Source organism: Primulina tabacum, chromosome 6 (assembly GCF_025594145.1).
Source record: "Primulina tabacum isolate GXHZ01 chromosome 6, ASM2559414v2, whole genome shotgun sequence".
Taxonomy (NCBI): domain Eukaryota; kingdom Viridiplantae; phylum Streptophyta; class Magnoliopsida; order Lamiales; family Gesneriaceae; genus Primulina; species Primulina tabacum.
In genome coordinates, this window is record NC_134555.1 from 15512534 (window position 1) to 15533292 (window position 20759).

Genomic DNA, 20759 nt, shown 5'->3' on the forward strand with positions numbered 1-20759 from the left:
TTATTTTTAAAAATCCATTTTGATTCAATGACAATGACGTTCGAAGGTCGGGGAACTAAGTCCACACATCATTGCGGACAAATTGTTCTAGTTCTTCATGCATGGCATTGAGCCAAAATTCATCCTTTAGAGCCTCATTCACATTTTTAGGTTCAATTAAAGACACAAAACATGAGTGGCTTACCTGGGAGAATGTTGTGTTCATACACACTAATCCGATCATTTTTCGGTAGTCAACCTTCTCCTTTTTCCTTGTTTACACATCTTCATGTATTTCACCAATAATTTGTGATGATGGATGATTCTTCTGAATCTTTCTGAGAATTTCTTTTTCATAATTGATCACCACATCATCATCATCGACGTTTTCATTCTCCATGGCTTCCGTTCTGGTTAGTGGCAGTGTTGAACATGGTGTTGTCTCACTGGTCTCAACACCGGTCTCAACACCGATGCTGGTAGATGATTCATTTGAATCCAGCAGTCCCTCAGTATCATCCACTTTAGATTTTCCTGTTTGTCCTGCAAGATCATCAAAAACAACATTAATAGATTCAATGGTTGTTCTTGTTCTTAAGTTAAACACACGATAAGCCCGACTATTCATTGAATATCCGAGAAATAGGCACTCATCACTTTTGGAGTCGAATTTTGCGAGATGTTCTCGGTCATTTAGAACGTGACAAATACATCCGAAAACATTAAAGTATTTGAGGTTTGGTTTCCTCCCCATAATGATTTCATAGGAGGTCATAGTGGAACCACTCCTTAGAAACACACGATTGGAAATGTGACAAGCTGTGTTCAGGGCTTCAGCCCAAAACCTTTTTGACACATTCTTTGAGCTCAGCATGACTCGTGCCATTTCTTGAAGAGTTCGATTCTTCCTTCAGCTATTTCATTTTGTTGAGGAGTTTTAGGAGCAGAAAATTCATGAGAGATTTCTTTTTTTTCGCATAGGGAAGTAAAAAAAGAATTTTCAAACTCTTTGCCATGATCAGTCTGTATTTTAACTACTCTCTCATCATGCAAATTAGTTATTCTGGCATGCAATTTCTTGAAGACATCAAAAGTATCTGATTTGTCTCTTATAACGTTTATCCAAGTGAAACGAGAAAAATCATCAACACAAACAAGTGAGTATTTCTTACCACCCAAGCTTTCAACATCCATTGGACCCATTAGATCCATGTGTAGAAGTTCAAGACACCGTGTTGTCCCAAAGTGTTGCAACATCGGTTGTGCAACACGGGTTTGTTTACCTTTTTGACATGATCCACAGATATATGTATTATCTGAACACAAATTAGGCATACCTCTCACAGCTTCATACTTACAGATATTTTTCAAGGTCTTGAAGCTCACATGACCCAGTTTTTGATGCCATAGAACCAAATTGCTTACCTTGTCACTTCGACAATTATTACTATCTCCCACAAGATAGCAATTATCAGCAGACCGTGTTCCTGACATAACACAAACATTTGCATCATTAAAAACTTCACAATTATTTTTGTTGAACCTAACATGTAAGTCATCGTCACAAAGTTGACTTATGCTTATTAAATTCGAGTTAAGTCCTTCAACATGTAGAACATTGTGAAGTATGGGAAGCCCATCAACATTCAGGGTTCCATTGCCTACAATTCTTCCTTTGGCACCACCTCCATAAGTTACACGTCCACTTTTTAGTTCAGAATAATCAATGAGGTGTTCTTTAGAACCTTTCATGTGACGGGAACACCCACTGTCAAAGTACCATGCTCCTGCAATGTTAGTTTTAAGCGAGGTATAAATGACATTGCATTGTATAACAGTTTTTGGTACCCAAATTTTCTTAGTGGAAGAACTTTTGACCATGGTGTTGGACAGCACCTTATGCAACACCTGATTTGAATGCCACCTGAGATAGTCATTTCTGAGTTTGTAGCAGAAAGGTTTGATGTGCCCAGACTTACGACAGTAGTGACAGATGAAATGATGCTTTCGCTGCTTGGGATTTGAGATTGATACATGCTTCTTGTCTTGAGCCATCTTTGCTGAGGAGTGACTTTTTGACGGTGAGGAAGTTGAACAGGATGTTTTCAGCGTCTGTTCAGAGACCAGCTTTGAGCTTTGTACAGTTTTCATGTGTGGATTTTCTATTTTAGTGACAGCGTCATCTCCTACACCCTTCACAAATATTGTGGTCCTTGAATTGGAGTTAGATGACTCACCATGTTCATACATACTTGCAACATAACCATGGCCAGATCTGCTGTCCTTTCCCATAGTCAGTACTATGTCAAGTTTTGATGAGCTTGAATTGAATTTGGCTAGAGTTTTTGATGCTTTCTCAAGATCATCTTTGACTTTACATAGTTCAAGATCCTTCCTACTCAGCAAAACTTCTAGACGAGACAAGTTGCTCTTCAACTCAGTGTTTTCTTTTGACAGTAATGAGTTCGCCTTATTTCTTTTGAGCCAGTCATCATAAAGTTCTTCATATATCCTTTGGACAATTTCCATAGTAAGCTCTTCTTGGTCAGATTCATGAATTTTGTCAGCTTCTGAAATTTCCAGAGAGTTAGCATTGAGACACAGTGATTCTGACACAGTGTTGCGCCCTGGTGTTGCAGCACCAGTGGCAACACCAAAGTGATTGACTTGTATGTTTGTTCTTGGATGGCATATAAAGAGGTGCAATCATCTCCTTCCTTGGTTTCAAAATCATCATCAGGGTCCTCATCACTCAGTGGAGCTGCCATATTTTTGTTTTTGCGAAGCCGATTTGCGCATTCATTTGCATAATGACCAAATCCAGAGCATTCTCTACATTGAACTAAATCAAGTTTCTTTGTTTCTGTTCGAGCTGATGAATCATTTCTCGATCTGAAATTCCCTTGAATTGATGCAGTTATTTTATTTCTTTCAAAAGGAACAAACTGTGGTCTTGATGTTGATACAATCTTCTTCTTATCTCTCATTCTTTTTAGGTAGTCGCCAAACTTTTTTGTGATTAAGGAGATTGATTCCTCGCCAAGATCAGAGTCCTTTGCCTCTTGAATTAGGCTATTCATAGAATCATCAGTGGTTTGTAAGGCAACAGCCTTCCCAGTATATCTTTTCTGTAGGTCTAGATTCATCTCAAATGTTCTAAGAGAGCTAATTAGGTCTTCCATATTAAGTGTAGAGGTGTCCTTGGATTCGTCAATAGCACCGATTTTGATATTAAAACGCTCAGGAAGGGATCTCAGGACCTTGCTAACCAGTCTTTCGTTTGACAAAGGATCACCGAGGCTAAAGGCCTCATTTGCAATCTCACGCAATCTCCGATCATATTCCACAATAGTCTCATTTTCCTCCATCCTTAAGCTTTCAAATTTAGAGGTTAACATCCTGATTTTGGTTCTGCGAACACTTTCAGATCCTTCGCAGTGCTTTTGAAGAATATCCCAAGCTTCTTTGGCAGAAATGCAGTTGTTGATGAGACTGAACATGTTGATATCAACAGAGGTGAATATAGCATTTAGCGCCTTTGAGTTGAAGTTCGAGGTCTAAACTTCATCATTGGACCAGGAACTCTCTAGTTTGCTTCGACTATCTCCATCATCATCAACTATCCTTGGTGGAGACCAACCATCTAAGACTCGTTGCCATGCCCTTTCTTCGATAGATTTTATGTATATCCTCATCTTCACTCTCCAGAGAGCATAGTTCGAACCATCTAAGATTGGTGGTCTAAAAGCAGTGTTAGTCGCTAGTGGATCCATTAAGCTATCAGTGTATTTCCTGTAAAAACAGCAATAAACCAGAATCAATCACTTAGTGTATCAAGTGAAGGCTCTGATACCACTTGAAAGAATTATTGCGCATAAAGTAACAGGAAACAAATATTAAAAACGGGTATATTAGAATTGGGTGTTGTGCTCGGTGTTGTCAACATGGCACACAACACAGCAGCGGAAATTTATTATTTAACACGGATATAACTTTAACAAATAAACACTTGAATTTAAATTATGCACAAGTACAAAGACTTGTGCGATGCCTCATGGCAAAAATTTCACTAGAAAAACTTATGTAAATTGTTTACACCTCAAACGATACTAGTGAAAGAAACAAAGCTAAATTCCTAGATACTCCAAGGAATTGAAATATGCATCAAAAACAACAAATCAAATCTAGATGCATAAGTCAAACATGTATTGCTAAAAAAAACCAAATGAAACCAGCTCTTCAAACAACACTCTGTGTCAGTGTTGTTCTTCGAGTGTTGGCAACACCAATTGGCAACACGGCCACTCGATAGATGGACCACCCTTGCTTCGTATGTAAATCTTCACGAACTTAATATGCTTCAGCAAAGCTCCTGTCGCCGTCACAGTGTTTTTCTGCATCCATGCCTTTATTGATAATTGACCCACTTATATATAGTCCCTTCTTTGACCTAGATCTTCATAGATCCTTCCCACCTATAAACAAGAAAACTAGAGTTTAATAGGAATCAAACTCTAATTTAAAGTCAATACCTTATATCTTATAGATAAATTTCCAACTTAATTAAATAATTCCTAATGATAGGATACAGTATATCTTGAAAAACAAATCTATTAAATTTGTCTAGAAGTGCAAAATCAAAATAATATCTTAAATGAATTCGGAATACAATATTCCTTTCATGATCAATTTAGATCAAGAACCGCTTCATCTCACTATAAGAAAAATTTCAATCAACAACACTCATACGACAACAGGTTTATTAAAACCGTTGTCTTTTTTCTTTTAACAACGGTTTTTGTTAAAACCGTTGTCGTAGCCTAAAAAACACTACTTATAGACAACGATTTTTTAAAAACCGTTGTCTTTTATGTGTCTACGACAACGGTTTTTAAAAACCTAATTGTCTATGAGCGTTTTTTATTTGGGTTACAACAACGGTTTTTAAAAACTGTTGTTTAAGAGCTTTTTTTTTTGCTACAACAACGGTTTTAACAACCGTTGTCTGTTAGCGGTTTTTTTAGGCTACAACAACGGTTTTTAAAAACCGTTGTCTTTTGGATGGTTTTTTTGGGCTACAACAACGTTTTTTCAAAAACTGTTGTCATTTCTTAGTGTTTTATTTGGTTAAAGACAACGGTTTTTGAAAAAATGTTGTCGTAGTTTCTAATTTTTTTAAAAAAATCGGTTAATATTTAGCGACGGTTTTATAAATAACCATCGCTAATTTAAATTTAGCGACAGTTTTAAAAAACCCGTCGCTAACTTTAGCGACACTTCTCGCCTGTTCTAGCGACGGTTTTTAGCACACCGTCGCCGATTTAATTTAGCGACGGTTACTAAAACCGTCGCATTTTTAAATTCTTGACGTTTTAAATTAGCGACGAAACAACCGTCGCTATGTTGATGTATGCGACGGTTGTTTAAAACACCGTCGCTCATAATAACCGACGCAAATAGCGACGGTTCTATTACAGTCGTCGTTCATAGCGATGGTTTATACAAAAACCGTCGCTACTAGCGACGGTTTACTCAAATACCGTCACACGTTATCTATAAATATCCGCGTCCTTAGTCATTTTCTTCACACACCTAAGTCATTTTCTTAGTCAGTTTCACTTTTCAAATTCTATTTTCTTCCACGATTTGTTCACGATTTTCCTTAAACTTCAATTTTAAGTTAAAGATTATAAATATATTAATTTAGTAAGATTGTTAGTTTTTTTGTTAGGTTTATAAAATTATAACTGTAAATTTTTTTTTATTTTACGAAAAACAATAGCGACGGAGTTGTTTAGAAAAACCGTAGCAAAATTTTGTTTTACAACGATTTTTCAATGCTACGACAACGGTTTTTCATCGTTGTCTTTGAGCGCACCTTTTTAACCACAGTGCCTTTAACAACGATTTTACAAGACCTACGACAACAATTTTTCACCGTCGTCTTTGATGTCTACGACAACGGTTTTTCACCGTTGTCTTTGAGTGCACCATTTAACAACAGAGGCTTTAACAACAGTTTTTTTGACCTACGACAACGGTTAAAAACCGTTGTCTTTCGTCTTTTTTCTTGTAGTGTCTATTCCTAACTCAACCATGATTATAAGTATAAATGTAGTACAACATAGATAATCAAACAACCTTCCATGTTTGGTTCATTTACAAAGCATCCTAACTCAAATAATAAAATAATATCATAAGCCTGCTATAATAAATGGTTTGCTTAATTTGTTTACGTGTGATAAGTCTTCAAATGATCATTATCTAAAAGACAGTTCATTGTATATGGTAAAACTTTTTTTCAACACTCATTCCATACATTCTCCACTTTATCTCATTCCACAGACCAAATGAGATCTTAATAATAGATTTGGCCACTTGAAAAGTTGCATCAACTATTTTATGTTTTCGAATTACAATTTTAATCTTTTATATATTTATATTTTTATATTATATTTTTGTCTTATGTTTTCGAATTACAATTTTAATCTTTTATCTTTCAATTTTAGTAATTTTGAACATTTTCTTGTGGGAGTGTTAGCATGTGACTCATCAACTTCATATCAATGTTACTCTAGAAAAAATAAATAAATTTTTAAAAAACAAAATAACGACTAAAATTAAAAATTGACAATAAATAAAATAATAAAAAGACAAATATACAACAAGTTCTGGTTGAAATATTGAATATATGTAATTCGAACTGACTATTGAGAGTACGAGTTGTTTTGAAGCTAAGAAACTACTTTTTCAAAATAATCATTTTTTTCTAGTGTTTAAAAAAATATTGTTTTGTTTCGCATATAATTTATTTTTGTAAAATAATTAACAAGCATGAATAAATAAGAAAAAAGGAACTCCATTATTCCTAAATAGATAAATTTATCTTAATTTTAGTTACATAAATATTTTTTTTATAACCCAAATTTTAATTTTTCTAACAACTAGTAATGTGGTTAATTTATAATACATGCATACAACAGTTGTTGGGACATCGTGTTCTCGCACCTAAGACGCAGCGAAAATTTAAAAATTTTATTTTTGGGCGTCGTGTGTTCAAAACATTCATAGGATGTTCTAAGAATTTTACCTTTGCGTTCTTAACGCTTGGACTCCAAACTATTCCGGTGTTTAGGCGGATATATTCCTTCTTATAAATCCTTACGAACAACTCTTCTTTTTGATCGCCTAATTAGGTCCACAATCAAAGACTATTTTCCTCGCTTGAATTGCACTAGAAATCGCAATCAATTTGTGCGTTGAGACTATGACCTCTGAATTTAGAAAATCCGGAGACAGTGGACCGACGGCAGCACAACAGTGGAAGGAAGCATGATGGCCGAATTTCTTTTCACAAAAATTGTGAGATGGCCCTGAGTTCATGATTCTTAATCACGATTTTTTCACTTACTGATTCACTATCAATAATTAACCAAACAATTATTGAATCTTAATCAACAATTAAGCAAATCTAATTTGATTTTGTGGCAGATTTTCTTCAACAATTTTGTTGTGGTGGTCGTGGGTGTTTGCTTCAAGGAAAGGAAAGGCTTCTTTAGTGTTTTGTGCAAAAGTTTTCATCATCCAACAATGAGCCCTATTGATGTATATTTATAGAGGTTGATTCCTAATCCTATTAGGAATTCCTCTCTTACTAGGACTCTAATAATTTCATTATATCTAAAGTCTCATATAAATAATATATATTGTATTTATTAACTTTTAATAATACATGATATAATAATATCATATACACATATTTTATATCATCATATAAAATATATACATGTATGTGTACATTAAATTAAATAACCATTATTTAAAAATTAACTACTTGGTTAATTTAATTATATACTACTTTAGAATATTTATGGGAATTTTTACATGGTAGTAGTCAATACTACTAATACAATCATTTAATAAGTAAATTTTCAATTCACTAAATAAATGATTCTGAACTCATTATAACCCCGATCGACTATCCTAGAGCACCGATGTATCAAATATACATGTGAAACGTCTACTATTAGAATATTTCATGTTCGTAATCTTGATTTTGATGTTAAAAAAACTTGTTTATTTGTTTGTAATGAGTTTACCTAAGTGCACAGAAACTTAAACTGATCAGGCTTCGAACTGATCGGTTACCAAGCTTAAAATGAAGCTATCGAGACGCAAACTGAAAGTGACAAGTGATTGATCGAACTGAACCAGTACAACTGAAGTATCAAGAGTAGTTGAACTGATTGTCCAGTTGACATGTGGTTCGGCAGAAGACCTTCAGAAGCCCTGTCAGCTGATGAAGTGTTCAACTGATGAAGAGCCCAACTGATCAGTTCAACTGAATCACTGAAATCAGTTCAGCTGACGAGTCAACTAATTTCACCTCATCAGTTCAAGATCAGTTTAACTGACCAGTTCAGAACATCAGTTAGGAGAAAACCTGTTTGCATATACGACAAGCTTAATCCAGCTGTGCACAAAGGTACAAAAGCTATTGTACTATCAAGGTACAATAAGAGAAGTTGCAGCAGCGTTTAAAGCCAAATGTTTCAGATATATATTTGGGGGAACCAATTCAAACTGCAACGGATTCATTCGCTGAATCTCACCGTACGTTCAGCCAAATGTCTATAAATAGAAGCCAAAGCTCAGTGAAAACGATGATGAGAGTTGACAAGTGAAGAGATAAAATATAGAGAGGGCACGCATATCGCATATCAGCTTACAAAGAAGCAACCGCCCAGTTGAGGGAACTGTAACGACCCATTAAAGGCCCAGTGGACCGCCCATACTGCCCACTGCTCCGATGGACCCAAGGTTATCCCAATCTTGGGCTCCCTCAAAGGGGCCTTTTCCCTCACGGGCTTTCCATAGGCGTCGTACGGGTTACTCATAGGACTCACCACACCAGGTTGGTGAAGTGATACCTCCCCAAGTCTCGAACCCATGACCTCCTGGTATAAGTACATAGTTTAGAAGCTTATTTCCCTCACTGTGTGAGAACACTTTCGTATTATTACTCAGAGGTCAGTTCTCACACGCGCACGCACGCACCACCACCCAAAATACAGTCTTGCACAAAGAAGTTAAACTTGTGTATATAGTCTTGGATACACAGACGTTAAAAGAAGTGTTGGGTGAAAGGTGCTACCTTCGGTCTAGACTAGGAGTTCAATTAGGCAGTGAGTATGTCCTAAGCTGGGTGGGTTTGTACAAGTAGTTATATAAATCAAAGTCTTCTAGTGGTACCTACTCGAGGTTGTAGAAGGGGTGACGTAAGAGCAGTTGAAGTCTCCGAACATCTATAAACATATTTTGTGTACTTTAACTTTTAACCCCTTGATTTAAACTGATTTGATCAGTTCAAGTAGCTATTAGTTTAGTTCTCACCATAATTGAACCGATACATGCTAGAAATGATCTTCCTTATCTTCAGTTAATCAGTTACACGAGATTAATAGCTCTAATCTATCAGTTTTCTTAACAAAGGATTACTTTGAGTATTTTTCCGCTTGATTTAATTTCAAACTCGATATATTTCATTGTTGTACATTCTTAGAACATGAGCTATTGCAGCTCATCATGTTTTTAGAGGATTTTCCCGATCCAACAGTTGGTATCAGAGCTAGCTGTTCTAAGAAGGACATTTGAAAAATGATATTTCTTTAAAATATGTTTTAAAATGGTTTTCAAAACCCTCTTATAATGTTATATGTGTTTGTTGTGCTATTTTGTTGTTTAGCTATGTGCAGGATTTTTGAGTTCAACTGATAACAGGATAGCTAAACTGATCGACGAACAAGATTTCAGTTGCCAGCTTACCAGTTCAACTGATCAACAGACGAAACCCAGCTACCAGCTGAAACTGACGAGTTAAGTGGAGCTTAATCATCAGAAGTGCCGCTGCTTCATTGCCATATCAGATCCTAGTAGTTGATCATTGCGGTTCAGCATCAGTTGAGTCCAGTTTGCATCAGTTATACCAGTTAGCCAGCACATAGATCAAGTCCAAAGCAATTACATGTTCTTATGGCAAAAGAAACTCAAAATTGATGCAGCATTCCAAGCATTATAGGCGACCAATTGTTGGTACACTCAGATTATTTTATATAAACTAACTGATACTTGATGTATTTGATATTTGATAAGTGTAGTATCAATTTCCTTACACAAGATGGTATGCTTTATATTAATACAAGGGACGCGTATGGATTAAATTAACATCATGTGTATCCAGTTAGTTTGCATGTAACTGAACTGATTTTTCTAGTTTATATGTTTCCTTAACTGCTTGAGTGTTTATTGCTTAAACTTCTTTTTAAAATCACGCAACAATTATATTTTTGAGTGGGAGTTTTTGATTCAGTTCTTGAGGGGGAGCTATTCATTAAAACTGATTTTAAATTTGCTATCCCTCTTACTGAAAAATTGCTTTCAAATCGCTTATTCAGTTGTTGAGGGGGAGCTTTTCTTTCTACTATCCCTCGAACTGAAAGTTCTTTTATTCGCTTTAATCTTTTTAAGCTTTTTTTATTCTCACAAAGAGGTAGAATTATTTAACTGTTTAAATTTATTTTAAATTTCTTTAACTGATTGAATTTTTGTGATCATCAAAAAGGGGGAGATTTTTGGAAAATTTCGTGTTCGCAATCTTGATATTGATGTCAACAAAACTTGTATTTGTTTCTAATTAGTTTACCTAAGTGCGCAGAAATTGAAACTGATCAGGCTTCGAACTGATCAGTTACAAAGCTTAAAATGAAGTTAACGCAAACTGAAAGTGATAACTGATTGATCGAACTGAACCAATACAAGTGAAGTATCAAGAGTAGTTCAACTGATTGTCCAGTTGACAGGTGGTTCAGCAGAAGACCTTAAGAAGCCCAGCCAGCTGATGAAGTGCTCAACTGATGAAGAGCCCAACTGATCAGCTCAACTGAATCAGTGAAATCAGTTCAGCTGATGAGTCAATTGATTTCACCTCACCAGCTCAGAACATCAATTAGGAGCGAACCAGTTTGCAGATACGACAAGCTTAATCTAGCTGTGCACAAAGGTACAAAAGCTATTGTACTATCAAGGTACAATAAGAGACGTTGCAGCAGCGTTTAAAGCCAAATGTTCCAGATATCTATTTGGGAGAAAAAATTCAAACTGCTATGGATTCATTCATTGAGTCTCACTGTACGTTCAGCCAAACGTCTATAAATAGAAGCCAAAGCTCAGTGAAGACGATGATGAGAGTTGACAAGTGAAGAGAAAAAATACAAAAAGGGCAAGCATATCGCGTATCAGCTTACAAAGAAGCAACCGCCCAATTGAGGGAACACTCCAAAATTATCAGCTTAGTTTAGAAGCTTACTTCCTTCAGTGTGTGATAACACTTTCGTATTATTCTCATAGATCAGTTCTCACACACGCACGCACAACCACCCAAAATACAGTCTTGCACAAAGACGTTAAACTTGTGTATGTCGTCTTTTTCACATAGACGTAATTGGCTGGAAGGTGCTGCCTTCAGTCTAGACTAGGAGTTCAGTTAGGTAGTGGGTAAGTCCTAAGCTAGGTGGGTTTGTACAAGTATTTGTATAAATCAAAGTCTTCTAGTGGTACCAACCCGAGATGGTAGAAGATGATGACGTAGGAGCAGTTGAAGTCTCCGAAAATCCATAAACATATCTTGTATATTTTAACTGTTAAGTCCTTACTTTAAACTGATTTGATCAGTTCAAGTAGCTATCAGCTCAGTTCTCACCATAACTGAACTGATACAAGCTAGAACTGATCTCCCTTATCTTTAGTTAATTAGTTACACTAGATTAAAAGCTCTAACAGATCAGTTTTCTTAACGAAGGATTACTTCGAGTAATTTTTCGCTTGATTTAATTTCAAACTCGATATAATTCATTGGTGTATACATTCTTAGAACACGAGCTATTGCATATCATCATGTTTTTAGAGGATTTTCCCGATCCAACATCTACTAAATTTATTTTATATTTTTTAAACTACAATTCGAAAATAAATGTTTACAAGCATGCGCGTAGTAACTACTGTAAAGCTCAAATTTTAAAATAAGATGATTCCGATACTGGTAAAAATACTGAAGTTAAAAACAATTTAACATCCTCAAAATCCTAGATTGATGTTTAAATAAAACATTTAAAAATCTTGCTAAATCACCAAAGTATGACAAGAGTCAAAACATTTAACCATAATTCCTAAACCCACGTCTCGTAAACATATTATGCGGAAAAACGCAAGGTCCTCGGGTTATCCAGTGCACCCCTAGCTCAGCCTACTCAGTCTTCACGCCTCCAGTCTCCTCAACCAAAAGATCACCTGTATCAATCACACATAGTGATTCTAAAGACTCATCCGTAACATTATATCAAATACATATACATAACATGCAACAGTGAAAAATATTGTAATCAATATCTTTCATGCACTTAAAAAGCGTAAATTTAAGCGCGTCGTATGAAATCATAATATGTCAAAACAGCTCTTCGTATCATCATATTCTTAAACTTTAACTTTAATTGAATTCAGATCCTTAGTTGTGAGCTTCGTATCGGCTTTATCGTCTCATCATTATATGGTGGATCCATCTACATAAAACCGTGGTGCCCGGCGGCTGTCGGACATCAGGGACAATATTACCCGTCCATTGTGGCTAGGCCTCATCATTAGCATTTACATATACATCATTAGTCACAACTAATTCTCATCCTTCAAAACATCATCATTTTCATCACTTATCAAAATCATGCACAGACGTAAATTTTTCTTAAAATCAAGCATGTAACGTACTTTTCATAATTTCATAAAAATCATATGCGTGATACATAAACATTTAAAAGCATGATAAATATGTGCTTAGAGCGCTGCAAGGACTAAAATCTCACCCCGTGTGCAAAATGACTATTTTGCCCTTGAAAACCCAAAATGATCATTTTACCCTTGGACCTAAATTCCGACCCGAAGCTTACCAAACTCCTTAACATCCGAAAACATATTTAAAAGTATTTCTTATACGTAAACTCGAGCCCATTTCAAAACTTAATCGATTCGTTTTAAAACTTGGACTTGGTTCCCGGTTTTAACCCGAACAACCCGAAACTTAAACAAAACTTTCTCAAACTTTTACCATACCTAAAACACATTGTAACAGCCCTTAAACCTCAAACTCCAGATCACTATGACTCCCTAAATCATAAGCACAAGCTGCTCGAAATCTGCATAGCCCCATTCGAGAACACTAGGTTCACAACCCTCCATAATTTCGCCCCTAGCTCAAGACCGAGCGGACCAGCTCCTAACCAACTTCTCCTAGACCACCTTAGGAACCTAATGGACCAAACCAACCCAAGGACTCAGCCCAATGCAAACTGGAAATCGCACACACTCGCTATAACACGAAATCACCACACCCGAGACTCGTCTCCTTACAAGCTGATCGGCCGACTCCACATGATGGTTACAATGGTGGTTGAGCCTCCTTGGCCATGGCTTCAGACCCCCCAGGGTCTGGTCCATGGCTTGGTTCAGCCCTTGCATCGTCGGCTACACCCCTTACTCGATTCCAAAACAAAACGGCCAACAAGATAACTAGCGATCGGCCTCTACCATGACATGTTCCAAAACCGAATCCAGCACCTAGACATCTTCGATCCCAACATAACCAGCCCTTAACAAAACGTAATACAACAGCCCCTTGCAGCAAATCAAGAAAACGTGAGTAACAAGCATTAGGATGCAATATTTTTATATAAACCCTCAACGAAATGCACACACGATTTGGATCAAAAGTTTTACATGCATTTACACAAACTTTTGTTTAATATCGGCATGAATGATGTGCAAAGGAAGAGGCATGCGTGCCTTGATGATTTAAGGTCGAAAATTTGAAAAAAAACACGTCGGGGAAGCACCGAAGGAGCGGGGAAAGGTTATCTTGAAAGCACACAGCTATGACCGAGATTTTGCTGCTGGTTTTTCTCACATGGAGGCTACTATGAGAGGGGAGGGACGGCTGATGAGAGTTAATAAGGTTTAGGGTGTTTTAGTGTAGTAATTTAATAGTAAGAAAAATTCTAATGGGCCCTTAATCATATTTTAAAAAATTTAAAAAGGGTCTTGAGACCAATAAGCAAAAAAATAGGCCCATCAAACCAAAAACACTCCGGAAAAATATTTCATTTTGATAATTTTTTTATGATATTGGCCGAGCCCTCAAAAAGTCCCCCAAAATTCATTTATCCTCGATAATCGAAAGGTTTATACTCTTAATTCTAGTATCCCAATAATTCATGCTTCCGCTATGCCACTCTGATAAAAATAAGTGTTAATGTAACGTCCGAAAAACCAACATACGTAAACCACATGCATGAAAATTATTTTATTTTCTTAATTGTTTTATTTAATTACTTTTAAATTCTTGCATGATATTTATTATATGATTGCATAATTAAATGATAATATTACATGATTACATGAAATTAAGGATTTTACCCGAATATTCGATAATAGGCAAGGGAAAGGAGACCAGAGACGACCAAGACAAGAATATGTATTTTCATTAATTAATGGCAAGGCATCCTAATATGATTAAAAATGATTTAATTTTTCTAAAAATGTTAGAGTTTATATTATTTTACGAGTCGAGCTCGATTTTTCTCGTGAAGCCGGTTTGGGGCAAACAAGGAATTTTAAAAGATCAAAAATATTATTTCTTGGAAACTAATTTTATAACTTTTATGTTTTACTTAAATAATTGTTTTTGGGCCCAATTTAATTATTTAAGAATGCTCAATTACCTTTAAGCTTGCAATCCCAAAACCAAATCCCATTAGAATGTTGTTTAAATCTATAAATAAGTTACCTAGGCTTTCAAAACACCATATTTTAACTTAGTAGCAACCGAAATTCACCCTCACACACACCTTCAATTTTCGAAAATAAGGAGGAAATAAAAGGCTTGTGTTCTTCGTCGTCCGGTCGTCCAACGTCGCACCCTCGCCAACAATCATATATTCGAGCATTATAAACGCAAAGACACGTTTCCTAAACCCTTTTAAACATCATACAAATCATAATATGCATGATTTAATTGTTTATGTATGAAAAATAAGTTTATACGATTGGCTCATCATGTTGTCAAATATTTTCAAGTTTCAAGGATTTAATACTTGGTTTTGAAATGTTATGATTCCCAACGAGAAAGGCTGTCAATACATGATAAAATAAAACATGAAAAAATTAAAGAAAATAACAAGCCGGAACCATAGAAAAGGTTAAGGAAGGGACCGTGGATTTTTGTTGGGTTGCACTTGAGTCATGGGGTTGGCTAGGATGCATGGGAACTTCGGGCTCGACTAGGTCTGGAGGTTGGGCCCTAAGGGTCGTGGTTAGGTCCTAGGAAGAGTCCTAGGAGGGCTAGGGCTTGAGTCATGGGCTGGGGAAGAGGCCACGTGAAGTGGGACTCTCCCCCACGCATGCAAGGGGAGTTCAGGAGAAGAGGGGGAGTGCGGATGGCATGGGGATGAGCAAGGGTGGTCTATCAGGGTCTTAGGGTGATGGGCAGGGTTCGGACCAGGGGCTGGAGAAGCTGGGCTCGCTGCTAGCTCGAGCATAACGAGAGAGGCGTGGAGTACACAAGGCGCGCAGGCTGCTGTTTACTTGCAGGTGGCTCGTGCATGGGTTCAGCGGCTTGGGCTGGGCTTGGTTGAGTCTGGGCGTGGTCCAGGGTCGGTTAGGGTCATGATGGCTCGGTGGTGGCTCGGCTGGAGGAGTCCTAGTGCCACTATTAGTCTTAGGCGTGGAGATGTAGCCATGCGCAGGTTTGGGGTCAGGTTCCAGGCGAGTTTTAGCAAGCTAGGGCTAGGTTCTATGGGCTGGGCTTGGTCAGGAGGGTGCCTAGGTGGGTTGGCTCGGGTTTGGCTCGAGGTGGCTCGACCATGGCTAGAGTATTTTGGAAGATGGCTCGGTGTTGTCATATAAGGGTCAAAAATGAGATTTAAAAGAATAAAATTGAAACCATGGATCCACGGGTGCGGTTCATGGCTCATAAGGGTAGAATAGGTAATAAAAATGTTATGTTTAAAATTTGGTAAGAAAATAATGAGTTTTGAAATTCTCTGGAAACAATGTTTTTGATTATTTCTTGTTTCGAATTCGAAGGGGAATCGTAGTCTATTTTTGTATTCGTTCTGGATTCACACATCCAGTCTCACGAAACGTTAGTTAAAGAACTAATTGAAACACCTAAATTTATACGGAATAAAATTATTAAAATTTATATTTAAGCTTAAATAATTATTTGGAAAAATTCCATGTCATTAAAAGTGAGAAAAAGATAAAATCGAGAATTCTTACATATAGGGGCAAAATGGTAATTTCACACTTACGAAAATACATAAAAGCTTGGCAGCGTCCCAAAGGATCATAATACATGTTAAATGATATTTTATGATTTAAAATGATGATTTTGATGAAAATACGATATTTTATGATTTATGGATATTTTATCATTTATGGTAAAAGCTGTGCAATTTTCACTTTCTAAAATGCTATTTTTGGAAAGTTATGATGATTTATGATTTTAAAAGAAAAGGAAAAATATTTTGTGAGATGTGAATTGACTGTGATAAATGATATATGATTTTGTGGAGTTGACGTGAGGGCCAATGCCCAGAGGAAGCCCATATTCGGGCCAAGGCCCCAGAGGGACCCCGTCTATGGGAAAAGACCCCAGAGGACCCCACGATCATATTTCCATGGTGGAGTTAGTGCCCACCTCCATGGACCATATGGAGCTGAAAACTGATCAGTCGATCGAATGATAAAAGCTAGTCACTTTCAAGGATCAAACTTCACCCAAAATAATAAAAGATTGAAAGCTTTACGATTAAAATGATTTATGATATATGATTTATGCTTAAAAGATTTTTAAATGATTTATTTATGCTTAAATGATTTTTTTAAATGATTTTAAATAGTTTATTTATGCTCAAAATTTATTTTAAATAAAATTATGATTTTTATATACTTGTGAGTGTATATGTTTTATTTGCTGCTCATGTTCAGAATGTGCTGAGTCATTATACTCACTAGGTTTATATGATGCAGGATTTGATGATATTATGGGAGGCGTTGAAGATTGAGTGGATCGAGTGCAGCAGTACACACCCGAGGGCCAAATATTTCCGCACTAGCTTGATAGATAAAAGATTAAAAGATGATGTTAATGATTTTATTAGAGATATTTTTATGCATTATTATATTGTTAGTCGATCTTTGTGAAGGTCAATATAGGATTTTGGTTAGTTGATGATTTATGATTTATTTTATGCACTTGAGATTTCAAATATTAATTTATTATGATTGTTAGAATTGGTAAGTTATTTTATTTAGTATTTTAGAATTTATGATTTATGATTAGAAAAAAAAATTCGAGGTCGTTTCAGTTAAATTGTCCTTATGTCTCCTCAATCCTAATTATTTTTCCTATTGAAATCCTCGTTTGCGAATCGCAACTTAAAACAACTTATGATGACTTAGTTCTATTTTCTATGTCCTCGAATTTCTAAATTTCTCGCAATTCCTCATATTAGAAATGGATGCCAAACTTGTCGGACCTTACTTTTCTTATAGTATACCCATAATGCTCGTTGACCTATTATATTAGCATTTATGCCGTTAAACTTAAGAAACCTTTGCACCAAAATTTACTGATCGACTTCTATCCTCGGTAATACATGTAAAAGTCAAATTTTATCCTAACTCCGTAATAATATTAGCCTAAGGTCCTTGAATTGAATCTTTATCTTACGGTATCAAACTAACGTAACTTAACTATTTACAAGTACATCCCAAATATCAAATTGCTGCAAATCTTAAATTCGAGTAGTGTTAATCCATAAAACCCAAAATGTACAATACCTATTTTCTACTTAAATAATGAAATCATTCTAGCACCAATTACGTGCTTAAACTATTTCCTTCCCAATTACAATATAGTTGAGGCCTAAGACACTTGGACTTTTCTCATTGGAACGAATATCGCATTCTTACGTATCATCAATGTTTAATATATACTAGCATACAAAACTTAATAAATCATCCTATGTTAGCATTAGACTAACTTTAGTATTCAACTTCACATATGATCCATAGCATTTTAAAATCCACACATCGAGATTTTTGATTACTTACCCGAATAAAAATCTTAATATTCATTCATTGGTAACTTATGTTGAACCCAACTAGTTTCTTTTGGTTTTTATTTCACCAAAAATTTTCTTATAAACATCTATCTCCTAAACTTGAAATTCAAGCTTACGCAACCTAAATGGTATTAGATAATAATTATCATACACATAATCACTTATTTCCAAGTTTCTTAATGACTTTCAAAAATTCCTCAAGATAAAGTGTCCACCCCTCTTCTTACATGCATCTATAAAGTAACCTAACCATCGATCCTAACCACCTTTCCAAAAAAATCTATTTCTAACAAAGGTATAATTTTAACTCTTAAAATCATGATTAAAACTTATGTTATATCAAACCTTAAGCTCCCAAAAATTAATTTTTGTCTAATCTTATAACTTGACTAATTGATCAAATTTATCTTAAATTGTTATCACTCTAAATTCTGAATTTGCCACAACATTATTTCACTAACGCTTAAATTTTCAAACCCAATGTTGATTCATCCTATAATACCCTTGATTATCATTCCTTATAACATTATAACTCAGATGTTTCAAGGTTTTAAATATCTTTTCAAGCCTAAATCATCGAAAATTCATATCCTTTAAATCATTCTATTCTCACTTACTGCTAAACCTGTAGAACCCGAAAATCAGATTACGTATAAGCCATGCATAATTACTACTATTTAAATTAAAAATGAATATTTTATATAAATATAAAGTGTTTTAATTATTTTAAAAGTAGATGTTTAGTTTTATCTTTTCAGGATAAATACGCGAGGTCGGACCAAAGTTTGGAGATTAGAGATAAGAATAATAATAAGGAAATATTCCTAATTTAATTTAAGTCAAGGAATAATTTAATTTAAAGAAATAGAATGTTTTAGAATTTATTTAATTAATTAGAGCTAAGTTGGTAAATAAATTCTTTTAAGTTCAATATTTAATTAAAGCTTAAATTAAAATGTGTAAACAATTGAGGATGAATTAATCTAGGTATATTATATTCAAGAAATTAAACATAACATTTGAGGTCAAGCATGCCATATAAAATTCTAAGCAAGATTTTAAACTAAATTAATTTGTTAATGCATTAAAATATACATAATGAAGGTTTAAAATCTTAAACAAGAAAAATGCAAAGTTTAAATAAAAAATATACCATGCAAATGAGTAACAATTTCGGTCAAAACATTTCTTAGGTGTAGTAAATTTCATTCAAATCACCTCATTAGTCTTTAAAGAAAATATAATTCTCCACCTTTAATTCACTAGTTATTAGTACATTCAAATACAATAATTCACATAACTTTTCCTCAACTAATTAACCAAGCAAACTAACGGGAAGCTACAACAAAGAATGGAGAATAAACCGAAGGCAGTTAGGAGAAGGAGAAACAATTCAAATGCTATTCAACTCCTTCAATTGTAATCTCCCACCTTAATGTATATTATTACACCTTTATCACCCCTTATAACACTCACCTTTATTGTCCATCAAACCCACGTTTTCACCTTTGAAAAATATCAGAAATAGGCTACTGAAATCATGAATTAGCAGCAAGAATGGAAGAATAAAATCAAATACAACAAGGTGGAAGAAACAATTCAAATTCTCACTTGTAACTCCTAACTAAATGCATAGTATTAACCCTTAACACCTCCTATATCATTCACCTTCATCCTTTACACTTTCTACACTCATATACTCGAAAACACCAGAAAGATAGCAGCTTTGAATCGTGATAGCAACAGCTGAAACAAGAAGAAAATACAACTCCGTTCCGTCGCGTCGTATTGTCGTATTGATTTGTTTTTGTCAAAACAAATTCCAGATATGTATATATGGTTTTTTTTCTCTTCAATCAAGTCCTATAGATATTTTAAAACATTGAATACTCAGTATTTATGAGGCAAAAACAAAATTTGGACAGCAAGTATTCAAAAAATCTGTACAGCACCTCGGCTTTTGATTGTGCTTCACGGTTGCTGTATTTTTTGTTGGTTTCAGGAGTTGTTTCGTTTCCAGGCACCCAAGGCTGCTTCTAGACATAATTTAGAATGTGTTAGAGTGCTTTTGGTTCAATTGTTTCGGTCCATACACTCAAGAACAAAGAAATGACAGCAAGTTCTTCATAGGTGCAGAATTGAATCACGATTTTTTTTTCTCTTGGTTGGTTAAGGAGTGAGTTCGAATCATGGCTGTCCTGGGGACTGTAGCCACGGTTAGAACCCTTCCTTAGCATTTCTAGGACTTGACCATTGTGTCCTTTCCAAGCTTGGTTCACGGATCTTTAAGATTTCTACATAAACAAGACATGAGCTCTTCGGTTTTAAGATTTTGAAATTCTGTAGGAGTATGGTTTCGGTTTTTGATTGTTGAATGGATTGTGGTTGGCTTGTAGCCCATAACCATGGTTCATACAACACTCCATCATGTCTAGATCAAGCCATGGTCGATAAAATGGCCCTTGGAACGAGACAAGACAGTAAAATGGTTCAATACAACTCACTACACAGCAAGTGATGCTTTCGGTTGGTGTGCTGTGGTTGTTCTAG

The 20759-nt window shown here is 35.4% G+C and overlaps 1 protein-coding gene across 1 annotated transcript in view; it reads right to left on the reverse strand.

Moving 5' to 3' along the window:
* Positions 1 to 256: 256 nt before the first annotated feature.
* Positions 257 to 20759, reverse strand: part of LOC142550075 (uncharacterized) — a 34198-nt gene continuing 13695 nt past the window's right edge. Inside the window, exons 2-5 of the mRNA XM_075659314.1 lie at positions 3556 to 3771; positions 2594 to 3471; positions 1317 to 2546; positions 257 to 522 (exon numbers count right to left, since the gene is read on the reverse strand). Of these exons, the coding sequence (XP_075515429.1) occupies positions 257 to 522; positions 1317 to 2546; positions 2594 to 3471; positions 3556 to 3771 (2590 nt within the window). The remainder of the gene's footprint in view (positions 523 to 1316; positions 2547 to 2593; positions 3472 to 3555; positions 3772 to 20759) is intronic.